Source organism: Mus pahari, chromosome 20 (genome assembly GCF_900095145.1).
Source record: "Mus pahari chromosome 20, PAHARI_EIJ_v1.1, whole genome shotgun sequence".
Lineage (NCBI taxonomy): Eukaryota > Metazoa > Chordata > Mammalia > Rodentia > Muridae > Mus > Mus pahari.
This window is the reverse complement of record NC_034609.1, coordinates 3,906,383-3,919,625: the sequence shown is the minus strand read 5'-3', so window position 1 is coordinate 3,919,625 and position 13,243 is coordinate 3,906,383. Positions and strand designations below refer to the sequence as shown.

Here is a 13,243-nt window from a genome sequence, read left to right as displayed (position 1 = left end):
ACCAGGTTTTGAAGCACATGTTCCATTCCTGTGTAATGTCGTTTGAACCTCAGCATGACTTATTATTCCATTTATGTAAGAAAGGAGGGGTTTGGGAAGGTAAAAATAACACCCCAAAATGAAGTAGCAAGGACCCTGATTTGACCTCTTGTAAATTAGTGACAAGAGTCTGGTGACCATTAGTGACCAGATGTCCTAGTAGGACACCAGCAAAGAAGCAGCCACACCAATGTGGAGATGGCAGGGAAGAGACACAGTGCTGGGCCGGAGGGTTGGCTTGGGGCTGGAATGCCAACGTTGGTCAAGGAAGGTAAGGTAGGGGTGTTGCCTGGGGCATCGGGGGCTTAGATTTGAATCTCTGGTCAATTCAAGGAGGCCTTGTTGGTTTCTAGGAGCCTGCAATGATCCACTACTTAGTGCAGTGTGAGGGTAGAGAGTGAGCTAGAGGAGAACTCAGTAATGTGACATACACCTCAGGCTTGGGAAGAGGGACCGTAAATCACGTCCTCTTGCAGTTTGCTGATTGTTAATTAGCCCGTACAGCTCTTCCATGATTGTAAAATGTAACTGTGTGTTTTAGGGTCCCTCTTAGGTGATAAAACCCGGATGATTGAGCTGTCAAGAGATATGAATGCCTACATCAGGCCCTCTCCTACCAGTGGGACTCTAGGAGGGGTGACAAGGACCACAAATGAAGCCATTGTGTTGTGTGAAGGAGGGGGCTATGACATCATTCTTATTGAAACCGTCGGTGAGTGTAATACTCTACTTCACAAGAATAGTGTACTTTCATAATGAGTGCTATTTAAAGATGACTAACAACTGACTTCATTTAGTTCACTCAGCAGATATGAACTATAATTAGATCCAAGGTATTGCCCCACAGACAATGTGAGTACATGGGCTATGTTCCCTACTCACAAGAGCCTGCCATGAAAAAGGTGAAAGTGAGCCCTGTGTCTGCACAGCTGATATCTAAGCCGACATGTTCTATGTGCCAGCACTTGAATGACCTTGGGAAGTAAATCACAGCACCACAGCACGCGTGGGAGCATGGTGCTGGCTATTTCCTCCATAGCACAAATGCAGTGCATATAACTGTGTGTGTGTGTGTGTGTGTGTGTGTGTATATATATATATATATATATATATATATATATATATATGCATCAAACGAGAACCCCAGTACTTCACACTCTTGTGGAGAGACAACCTTTTGGTTTACTTTGTGATGAATGTATATGATAGAACCCAAACCAGTGTTTAGGGGAATCAGTGAGGACTTCCTGGAGGAGGGAGGGTGGGATTTGATGGTAGGGGATATGGCATATTTGCACAGACACAGTGAGCAAACATGACTCCTTCGGAGAGGTGCAGCTTGCTCAGGCCACTCACAGTACTGCGGGCAATGAGATGCTTGCAACAGGGGCCAGGGGCAGTTTTTCCTTATATGCTCTGCCAAAGTTTTCATTTTCTCTGAAAGGAGTAGGAAGCTAGAACAAGGGAAGCCACATATATGTTTGGAGGGAACTCCACAGCAGAATGAAGAATGATTAGAACATTTAGAGTGGAGGTGGAAGGCAGTTAAACTATGGTGTCAATCAGAAAGGAAATGGGGAACACTACATCAAGTAAACATAGGACCAGAGAGGAGGAAATAATTCAAAAGCATTGACAGTAAGCTGGCAGGACACGTATAAGAGATGAAGAAGGAAGCTTTATGGAGCTGTAGAGAACACTGTGGAAGATGGCAGGTAGGAGAAGGCAAAACACTATGAGTTCAGTTACCAATACATTGCTGTGACATGCTTCTTAGGTGTCCAAGTGATATTGTTTTAGGAGACTGGGTGGTAAATACAGACCTAAAAGTTATCAACGTGGGTCATAGTTCCACACTAAGTTATAAATTTGGTTTACATTAAGTGAAGGAAAGTGGGGATAATCATGGAAAGTAGCCATATTGGTTCACTGGGATTACTGTCCTAAACAGGGACTGAGCAGCTTAGACCGCGTCCATGTGCCTACTCACAGCTCTGGAAGCTGAGGCCCAGCGCCAGCACGGTTGCTCTGTGCTCTCCTCCCTTGTTTGCACATGGCTTCCTTCTTGTGCTCTCACATGGACGCTCTCAGGCTTACGCACCCTGGTGCCTTCCTTCCCTTTGGTTAGCACCCCATCCTCATGACCTCATGTAACACTGTAGAGCCCCATTTCCATCTGCAGTCCTACTGAGAACTGGGGTTTCCACAAAGGATCTGAAGACATGTTTAACAGCCTTAGAAAGTCCACCATTTAAGATTGAATGGAGGAGAATGAGAGGAGAGGGCAAGATAAAAGCCAAGTGTGTTATCTCAGAGTTGTGTATGGCTGCCTGTCCTAGAGACTCATGAGAATGGCCACTCAGATAAGAGGGGTTGCTGTCTGGTAAGTGAAGAAGCCCTGGGGCAGGTGCTTGAGAACAAATCTAGTTCTACACCTTCAGTCCTTGGGATGCCTCTGGCATGTCTCTCCACCCTTCACATGGAGTCTGCCTCAAGCCTGCTCAGGATGGAAAGGTGGCAGACAGGAGGAAGGAGAGGGGATAAGAAGCATAAAGTGGGACCCAGAAGAGGCACAGCCGGCTGACGTTGTCTCCCTCAGATGACTTGCCTGCAGCCGTTCTGCCCACCTTTACTATCACTCTCTGCTCAGATGCCTGACAGGACACCTCACACTGGCCTCTAGGGTGAGGAAAGAAAACACACAGTAGGTAGCAGAAAGAAAACACACAGTAGGTAGCAGAAAGAAAACACACAGTAGGTAGCAGAAAGAAAACACACAGTAGGTAGCAGAAGTATCTGCAACAACTAGAGTTTCCAGGTGAGCGTTTGAGCTGGGGCTGTGGATCAAAGCATAGGCACTGAGCATCAAGGAAGGTTTCCCAGAAAACTGACCATATAGAGAAAGCGAGAAGGTCTGTGGTGGCTGAGTGAGGCTTCAGGAAAGAGGATGGAAAGGAGCTCTCTTCAGCATGACTGCTCCAAGGAAACTGCAACCTGGTAGACGCTAAGCTGGCATCTGTTCATCCATGGAGGGCACTTCCTTAGTCTCCTCTGTGACGTGGGTGCCCTGGTGACAGTAGCTCCTCTCTCTCTCTCTCTCTCTCTCTCTCTCTCTCTCTCTCTCTCTCTCTCTCTGTGTGTGTGTGTGTGTGGTGTGTGTGAGTGTGTGTGTACACGTTTTGCCTGCATGTATGTCTGTGTGTTCCTGTCACCCACAGAGACCAGAAGAGGATGTTGGATCCCCTGGAACTAGAGTTGTGAGCCACTAACTACGTAATGTAGGAACAGAGCTGGCTCTGCAAAAGCAGCAAGTGCTCTTGACCACTGAGCTTCCTCTCCGGCTCCATAGGGGATGGCTTTTATGAGACCCTTCAGTGGTACTTGTCTGCCATTAAGAGGTCTCTCCAAGAATGTTTAAAGAGGAGAGAACTGGGGGTTTGCATAAAGGTGGAAAGTCGAAAAGAGATGAACATAGTGGCAGACATGGTTTTAGACTAGAGTCCGTCCGGATTCAAGCCACTTCCTGATGAAAGAGAGGCCAAGAGAAAGCTTTAAGAGCAGGAGAGAATTGAAGTCTGGAGGGTCTCCATCCAAGCATCCACCTGGTGAGAAGCAGGAAGGTGTGCTGGCAACTTAATCCAAGTTCATGCTAATAGCATTTGGAGGTGGGGCCTTTGGGGAGTAATTAGGATTAGATGAGGTGATGACCATGAGACCTCTGTAATGGCGTTTGTGAAAGCGGGAGGACACCTGCATCAGCGCGCTTGCCCTGTCTTCCCCTAGGATGCTGTCTGCGAGGATCCCCTGAGCAAAGGAGCTTTTCCTTTATCAAGTCCATGCTGAGTTATAGCAACAGGGCTTTAAATGTATGACCGTGAAGATGAGCAATTAAGTGAAACAGAATGTAAAGGAGCCAGTAAATTTGAAAAAAGCAAAAACAGTATTTTAAATAAAGTTGTGATTTAAATTTCCAGGTGTAGGGCAATCGGAGTTTGCTGTGGCTGACATGGTCGATATGTTTGTTTTATTGCTGCCTCCAGCAGGAGGGGATGAACTGCAGGTAAGATTTTTGGTGCTTCGGCCTCCCATAATCTCTGAAAGAACAAATGTGCAGTGTAATATTATTGCAAATTAAGTTGAAGGTAGTGTTTGAGTAACATCATTCCCATTGGCTAGAGGCCACGAGGCCACAGGCTGTTTCTCTGTATGTGTGGTTTGTTTTTCTCAACTAACAATACTAAAAGATGTGACTCCGAGCTACACATACAACTTAAACGTTTCCCTATACAGCACAGAAGTACGGGAGTCAATGGAGGGCTTTGGTCCATAGAGACCACAGCATCATAGGTGTTTGTACAAGGCTTGGCTCAGAAGTAATCCATATGATAGACACTGTTGGGTAGCATACATTGTATAACAGTACAGCACTCTCCCCCTCCCCCTCCGTCAGTCTATCAGTAGCCAGCCCAAGTCTGCCACACTTCCTTCCCTTCCCTCACTACAGACCCCAACTGGGTTTCCAGGTGATGGGTACCGCCGAGCTGAAAAGCTGAAGGGTCCCACTTCCTCTCAGGTGCAATAATTCGTGGGAATAACTCACAAAATTCAGGAAAATTCTACAATCAGGTTTATGATATACTCTAGCCTAATGAAAAACAGACACACAGAAAGGGTGTGCGTGTGTGTGTGTGTGTGTGTGTGTGTGTGTGTGTGTGTGACTTAGACACACCCACACACTGTGCAAAGGGCTGGGGACTCTGTGGGTGGGAGAGAGGTAGACACACCCATGATTATATGAAAGGGTTTTTGATTCCTTTTTTTTTCTTAAAGTGATAGAGCCTTTCTTGGCTGTGGTAGGCTTAACCCAGGGGACTAAGGTGTTAGGTAATCAACAGTCACCAGAGTGACTCACAATGATTATGGAGTTAATTGTCTCATGCTGATGAAGAATAAGGACTGGTTGAGGGGTGAGCAAGTGAAAATTGATTTTATTGAGGAAAAAGGACTCTTGAGTGGGAGGGGTTGTCCCAAGAGAAGGGGACCGTGATGCTGGTTAATGGTCTGTTTTGGGACTTACGTTGGGCAGTGCATAGAACCTGAGATGCTCGTTACTGCGACTTATCATTCTTTGGGCACATCATGAACCAGTCAGTGAGCACCCCCCACCCTTGTGTGTCCCCTTGGCTCAACTGGAGGAACGTTTTGTTCATCCCGACTCAGTGGTTATATGCTTCCATCCCCTTTTGTACTCTCAGCTTGCCTTATTTCCTTGGTAGGCTACTGATCAAGTCACTTCCCTTCCTTGTGCTCGGGCTAGGTGACTAGCTTACAACCTACCACTCACCCTCACTCCCTGCAGTGAGCTGGGCCACTAGCTCTTGTCTCCATAAGATGCTATGAGCCGCCTCCTGTCACCATCATGTTTTATCTTGATTATCTGTCTATTCAGCATCTGGATAGATCTCACCAAGTTAGTCTGTAAATTTGAAAGGGATTTTACAGATGACTTCCATAGTTCCAAGGGCTGGTACATTTAGCTAATTCTTGTCAGTTATTATTCTGCCACATGATCTCAGAAAGACAGAAGAAATGACAGTAGAGTGACTGGAGTCATGGCATCTGCTATTGTCCTGTTCTCAGGGTAGTTGGGAGCAAATGGGATGCTTCTGATAAACGTGCTTCTTCTGTTCTCTCTAGGGCATCAAACGGGGGATAATTGAAATGGCAGATTTGGTTGTTATAACTAAATCTGATGGAGACTTGGTTGTGCCAGCCCGCAGGATCCAAGCAGAGTATGTGAGCGCACTCAAGTTGCTCCGTAGGCGCTCGGAAGTCTGGAGGCCAAAGGTTGGCTCGTGTTCCTTTCTGTGTTCTTCACTGAGTGGACTGTGTACCTTAGCAGAGAGGACATAGGTCTCATGCTAGACATATACTCAGCCTTTGCTTGAATGTAAAGACTACACTTTGGAAAACTATGACAAAGCCAGATTTGTAGCACTAATTTTAAATAGACTCTTTCAACCACAGGATGCCAAAAACTAGAGTGAGGTGACAGCTAAGCCTGCTCAGCACCCATTAAACCATTTAGAAGTAAAAGGAGGTTAGTCCTAAAGGAACTGTCCTTAAGATTATGGAATACTAAGCCGGGCAGTGGTGGCGCAAGCCTTTAATCCCAGCACTTGGGAGGCAGAGGCAGGCGGATTTCTGAGTTTGAGGCCAGCCTGGTCTACTGAGTGAGTTCCAGGACAACCAGGACTCAAACAAACAAACAAACAAAAAATTATGGAATACTAATGGGCTGAGTATATTAGGATTTGGGGAGCAGAGCAAAGGCTTGCGATGTGGGACCTTCAGTCATGTTATTTTCAGTGAGTTAAGAAAATGAAGAAAAGTACTGTGGGAAGCAGTGCACTCACATTGACTCTGGCAGCTTGTCTACGTTGTGAGAGCAGTGAGCCCTTTACTACTGTGGGCTTCTCCGGTGACTCCTGTGTGGGGGTGGCTATCTTGTCCATGGAGGTGCTGGGCACTTGCTCAGCCTTGCCCTGATAGGACAAGGAAGGGAGCTCATCCTCAGCTTGGCTTCATCTCTGGCCCCTAGGCCCCAGGGAACCCCCCCCCCCCCCCAGGGAACCCTGCTATCCCACGAGGCGCAAAAGTTCTCTGGGATTCCCTTGATCATCTATCTATCCAAGCCATCCTAAGTTAAAATCTATTTCTGAGCTAAGAATTGGGCCTTAAATAGGTGTCTTGCTTCTGCCAGGCTATTAGTAATCCAGCGTGCATGCTGCAGTGTACGCCAGTGTTGCCGCTCTGACGGAGCAGCAGCATCCCATTCCGGTCTTTTGTTTCTGTAAATGCTAAGAATTCACTGGCAAGTCGCAGACAGCTTGTGACATAATAGTTCTGCTTCTGCTTTCTCAATAGGTGATTCGCATTTCTGCCAGAAGTGGTGAGGGCATCACTGAGATGTGGGACACAATGAGAGAGTTTCAGCACCAAATGCTGGCCAGTGGGGAGCTGGCTGCCAAGAGACAGACACAGCACAAAGTCTGGATGTGGAATCTCATTCAGGAAAACGTCTTAGAACACTTCAAGACCCATCCCAGCATCCGAGAACAGATTCCCCTGATGGAGAGAGAGGTCCTCAGTGGAGCCCTCTCCCCAGGACGAGCAGCAGACTTATTGCTAAAAGCTTTTAAAAGCAGACACTAATAAATTTATCCCGTGTAATCACTTTGCAGAGTTTTCCTGAGTGCTGAATATCCAAAATATCACCTGCATGTTTATGCCATTACACCTGTATCGTGCCCCGGCTGGGAACTGCTTGTAACCTTGAAGCTGTGGGTGGTGTGGTTAGACACACAGCAGCTGGGAGACCCTGCTGTGTGGGACTGGTTCCACTGTAGCCCTTCCTTATGCCCTGACATGCTGGCCTGCTAAGAGTTTCTTCTCAAGATTCAAAAGTGGAGGAAGCTTGGGAGGTGAGAGAAGACCTTACAGTTTGAAATGGTTACATCAATTCTCTGTTCTCTGAATTGCCAGAGAAAATATAAGCCAGAATGACCACATTTCTGAAAACTTCTTAGAGGCTAGAACAACACACAGCAGGTTTCTTAGAATTGAAAGCCCTGATTGACATTTAGTGTACCAGACTATTCTAAGAATTTCTGAAGTGGCCATGTATACTTGTAACAAAACACTTGGGATGATGTGAGTCCAACTTTTTAACTCCACTTGGCTGGACTTAGAAGGTGTCGTCTCCATGACAGTGGAAAGGGAAAATCAGCTACAGAATTGGGCCCCAAGGTCCCTAGAGACTCAGGTAGAATTAGGACAGTTCAGGGTCACTTAGTTTGAAAATTATGAAATATTTCTGTTTCTACTTGCCTTTCCTTGGCCAATTTACTTCACATTAGACCTACTTGTATGTGTGTGTGCATATGTATATATGTAAACACACACTTTGTATACTTGCATGTGGTGGCAACAGGTCATTGTTGGTATGTTTGTGTACTATTGCTGTCCACTTGTTTTGTTTTGTGTTTGAGACAGTGTCTTACTATGTAGCCCTAACTGGCCTTGAACTCATGCTGTAGAGCAGGCCGATCTTGAGCTCAGATCCACCTGGCTCTGCCTCCTGAGTGCTGGGATAAAGGTGTGCACCACTGTGCCTGGCTTAGCCACCTTTCTTTTTAAAAGAAAAATTCTCTGAATCAAGCTCAGCAATTCAGCCCCAGGGTCCTGTCCTCTGCCCTACAGCATTACAGTGGTGGGTTATGGGTACAAAGCGTGACACCCAACTTTGTGTGGGTCCTGAGGTCCTAGGGATTCTAAACTTGGACCCTTAGGCTTGCACAGCGAGCACTTTCCAAACAGCTGTGTCCCCAGCTGCTGGATGTACATTTTCTTGATGCTGAAGAACAGATCAGATCTACAGAGGAAGCGCACCACAAGGCAAGAGGCTGACCTCTCAGTTTAGGCTTTGTGTTTAAACCAGACCCCATCAACTACTCTAAGCCTGAACATGTAACCTAATGTGTAGGCTTCAGCTTCCTACCTGGCAAAATGGGGTTGGTGGACAACCTAAGGAGTTGGTAAGGATTAAATTATTCAGGAAAATGATTTAATTATCATGGAGGCATATAGGAAATACTGTTTGCTATTTTATGCTAAAGTTGTGGATCCCTAAAGCTACATGAACCTTTATTTATAATTTAAATTTCTCCATGGTTTTATTACTACCATCATGTTCTGATGATATTTTATGATTACCTTTACAACCCCAGCTCTGCTTAATTCTTTGAATGACTTAAACTATTTGATGGCAGTTACAACTGTGTACATTTGGGTAAAATTATTTCTAGGTATAAAATGTCTCCCAAATAAAACACCCTTTCAGCAGTTTTACACATACTGTATTCTGGACTCTTTAGGATATTTTACACAATGTGTCAGGATTACTCTTTCCAACCTTACTGGTTCCTACCTAAAGTCAGATTTCTTGAGTGCTAACAAGCACTCACTGATATTTATGTAAAATCTGTGGGCTTGGCATACCTATGTTATAGATGTAGGTTATAAGATGCTCAGGGAGGTGAGCCAGGAGAGATTCTTGATTTGAGTAAGGACCACCATTAAACCTATCAGATGAAAACCGGATGCTTAGAAACGTCCCGATTGGGCATCTCATAATTTCCCTTAAATAAGCTATTGCAGGGAATAACTACCTTCCATGTGTGGTGGTGTCGGTGGTGATGAGGTGCCACTGCGTTGTAAAGAAAGCTAGAAGGGGTGGGTGGCTTCTATCAGCACTAAATTTAGCAAGGTGACCTCCATTTGATCTCCATATCCTTTGAAATGACGCATATGTAGTTATAAAACTATGAAATAAGCCCCACCCCCTCCTGTGGCTGGGAGAGACCAATCTCTAAAGGATGTTTCACCCATTCTTTGGTTTGCTATACTACTGTAGTATTTCTAGTTTCTTTTTCTCTTTAAGTCAGCTTCATTTTGCTAAGCTCAATAATCCTTGCCTTTCTCTTTGTCCCCAATAGGAGTTCTACAGTAGTTCTACTGGGCATCTGGCCTGGTCAAATGCAGCAGTTTCGAATTGCTGTGTGTTGATGTAACTATCATGGACCAGACAAGCAAGTTAAGAAAATTAGTTCTCCACATTTACCAATTCTGTTATCTGTAAAACTTTGGTACAGTAGCTACTTTAGGCATCACTCAGAGAATTAAATGAGAACTGACATGGTTGGTACTTGATAAAGGGCAGGCAGTGATTAAAATGTTACACATAGATGTTTATCATGGCTCTTTCCCCACTACAGACCTTCATTTCCTTTCAGATGGACGAGACCACTTAACCTGCCAGTTGCTCAGTTTTCCCACAGTTAAGTGAAAATGATGATCCTGTGGTGTTTATACTAATTGTCAATTTGATGACTTTTTAATCACCCAGAGACACATCTCTGACCATGTATTTGAGGGCATTTCCAGAGAACTTTGGCTGAAGCGCACAGTAAATGTGAATGCTACCATACCATGGGCTGGATATGGAACTGAATAATAAAGAAAAAGCCAGCTGTTTGACCAATCACTCACGCTCTGGCCACTACACTCCCAGCGACTCTTACAGTAACTAATGCTGTGCCATCAACCAGAGCTGAACGTGGAGTATCTGGATACCATTATTGGAGAATAAATAGTAGTTGCCTCTTAGGAAGCTTCAGGGTCAAATGAGTACAATCTTCCTCCGTCTTAAAAAGATAGTTTTTTTCTAGAAAAAATTCTTGCAGGTTAGTTTCATTAGTTAAACCTATAACTATCAGGGCAGGAGAGATGTCTCAGTGGTTAAGAACAATTTATATTCTTGAAGAGGACTCTGTTCAGCTCCCAGTCCCTGTGTGGTGATTTACAAACATCTGTTCGTAGGGATCTGATGCTTTCTTCTGACTTATTCAGACACCTGGCATGCACGTAGTACATATACATATATGCAGGCAAAACACACAGACATACTTTCTTAAAGACAAGTAAAAGGGGGAAATCTGGGCATAGTGGTACTCACCTTTAATCCACTTACTTGGGAAGCAGAAGCAGGGCATGGTAAGGCAGAACAGAATATTCAAAAACCATGGGAAAAGATCAAAATATGCTACATACAAGTTATGGATTCCATGGAGAGGAGGAAAGGAAATCATTTCTGAAACTCCTGTTAGAATTCGATTATTTTTGTTTTTGGAGACAAGGTCTCTGTGGCCTGGCCTGAAGCCTGCGTGTCTGGCTTTAATTTTTTTTTTTTTTTTTGAGACAGGGTTTCTCTGTGTAGGTGCTTACATACTTCAGGATAGTACCAGAATTATGAGCAACATGAACACTCACTAAATAACACAACTAACTAGCAAAGTGCTATCCCTTTGGTAAGACAGAAAATGGTGGACAAATTGAGATCTTCCTTGTTGAACAACAAGCAGGAAGTTTCTAAGCTATTTTAATTTCTACTTTATTTCCTTGGTTAGCCAATTACTAAACTTAAGGTCTTTTTTAAAAATCCTACTTGGAGTGAACCCTGAATGATAGTTACTGTCCCATGAAACTCAAAGTTTTGGTTGATTTATTTGCTTATCATTTATGGTATGTTTTATATAAATAACATAAAAATAATTGGATTGAATATGATAGAGTTATTTGTGAGTATAAAATGTGGATGACATAGGTTAAAGAACATTAATATTTACACCTGATGTGTGATAAGGTATAAAGCAATAGTATAAATTGGGAAAATTGACCTTGTTGGCCACTTTAGTCTCGTGAAGGTGTGTACAAAAAAGTGTGCACAAAAAGTCTTCTACTCTTCGCAAGATTAAGTGTTTAAACTAATGTTATTTTTAACACAGAAGAAATCCTGTGATGTCATCATCAAAGTGTGGAGAAAATTCTATAGCTATCTAGAAGAATTTCAAAGCCACTTTTTAGCCTTATCCTGTATCTTGTTCTGTAAGAATGCAATTGTTTTAGGGATCAACTCCCTCAAGGATAAAGTCATCTCAGCAGGTGTGGTGGTTTGAAAGAGAACAGCTGTCATGTGTTTGAACGCTTAGTCACCAGGGAGTGGAACTGTTCGGGAAGGATTATGTGGCCTTGTTGGAGGAAGGGTGTCATTGGAGGGTGGGCTTTGGGGTTTTCATAGTCCACACCAGTCTCAGTTCCCTTCTGCCTGCTGCCTGTGGATCAAGATGTAAAGTTCTCAGTTACTTCTCCAGCACCATGCCTGCCTGTCTGCTGCGTTCTTCCTACCACGATAATCATGGGATGGGCCAGCTGTCCGGAACTGTAAACAGGCCTCCCACATTAAATGCTTTCTTTTATAGGAGTTGCATTGGTCATGGTGCCTCTTCACAGAAAAAGAACAGTAACTAAGAAGCAGACATAACCAAGTTTTGCTCTTCAGTATTTCTACATGCAGGAACCCCTCTGCTTTCTGCAGAAAACTTGCTTCACAAAACCACAAATGCAAGTTAACTCTCATAAATAATACTCAATGGCTGGCAGTTGTTAATTTTCTGATAGGATCACCTTAGGTTAAATCACAAGCTCCCCCAGAACAATAACACCCCCATTTTACAAAAGAAGAAATTGAACATCAGTGATATTAGGAAATAAATCTCAAGGCACTGTTCTTAAAAGTGATGCATGATCCATTCTTTATTCGAATAGTACTATTTTAGAAGTTGTAAGCACTTCATGAACTCTATTTTATTCTTTCTATAAGTCAGTTCTGTGACAGATATCTGCATTTATAGACCGTTCCATGGTACAGAGCAGGTAAGGCCCTGCATATAATTCAGATAGGAAGGTCCATGGTATTTTCATTTTTAAGTCCTTTCTTTAGCTTTAGCTTTGGTATTTTGTAGTAGAGTATCTTGAGGGACTTCTCTGTTGACTTTCTGCTTATGCTAGAAGGTAACACTTTAGAAGTTAATAATCAACCTCACACAAAACAGAAGTCAGTTCTATCGGCTTCTGGATCATGTAGGCTAGAAATGGCACATGTAATTGTGTGGGCAGAAAGAACTGCTCATCTAACCACACAGGGAGAAGAGTGGGGGCACAGCCAGCCTCAAGAACACAGATTTGGGGGGGGATTCTCCTCCTCGCCCCCATTCTGTGCATCCTGGCTCCACCTTCCTAGGTTCTCCCACATAGCTCGAGATGAGGCAACCTACAGGACTTAGCAGAGGAAGGATGTCTCCTATCTCTACACATTTGAGTCCAAAGGACTCAAGGAAGCACTCAGATTAGCTTACCTGACAGTTTCAGGTCTCTACAAGGGTTCTATGAGTACCAGGAAACACTCGAAGTTTGGGGAAAGCCCAGTTTCTACAAGGAGAGCATTGGTAATACAGGGAAAAGTAGGATGCTAGGCAGACAGAACAAATTTAGAACAGATGCTTTAATTCTGTTTTGAACAAGTGACTTAGAAATTGATGGTTTGGGCTGTCTTAGAGTGAAAGATCAGGGAGCTAGGGATTTAGTTCAATTATGGTGCTGGCCTACCATGTGCAGGCTTCCGCATGGAAAAGCAATGTGCTCATAATGAAAATGTTTAATGATTGATAGCATACCAGCAAAATAGAGTTTATACATTCAGCTGTCACGTGTTCAAACGGGTATGGTCATAACATTCTTAGCTACT

At 44.0% G+C, this 13,243-nt stretch overlaps 1 protein-coding gene across 13 annotated transcripts in view; it reads left to right on the top strand.

The window, feature by feature from the left end:
* The window catches only part of Mmaa (metabolism of cobalamin associated A), a 28,437-nt gene extending 20,942 nt beyond the window's left edge, over positions 1-7,495 (top strand). For 11 of the 13 annotated variants that reach the window (XM_029532530.1, XM_029532524.1, XM_029532529.1 and 8 more), the window contains 4 exons: positions 581-751; positions 4,014-4,099; positions 5,737-5,886; positions 6,967-7,495. In XM_029532530.1, coding sequence (XP_029388390.1) covers positions 581-751; positions 4,014-4,099; positions 5,737-5,886; positions 6,967-7,254 — 695 coding nt within the window. In that variant the 3' untranslated portion in view covers positions 7,255-7,495. The remainder of the gene's footprint in view (positions 1-580; positions 752-4,013; positions 4,100-5,736; positions 5,887-6,966) is intronic. The other 2 variants (XM_021220580.2, XM_029532531.1) reach the window with 1 other exon arrangement.
* Positions 7,496-13,243: the final 5,748 nt, after the last annotated feature.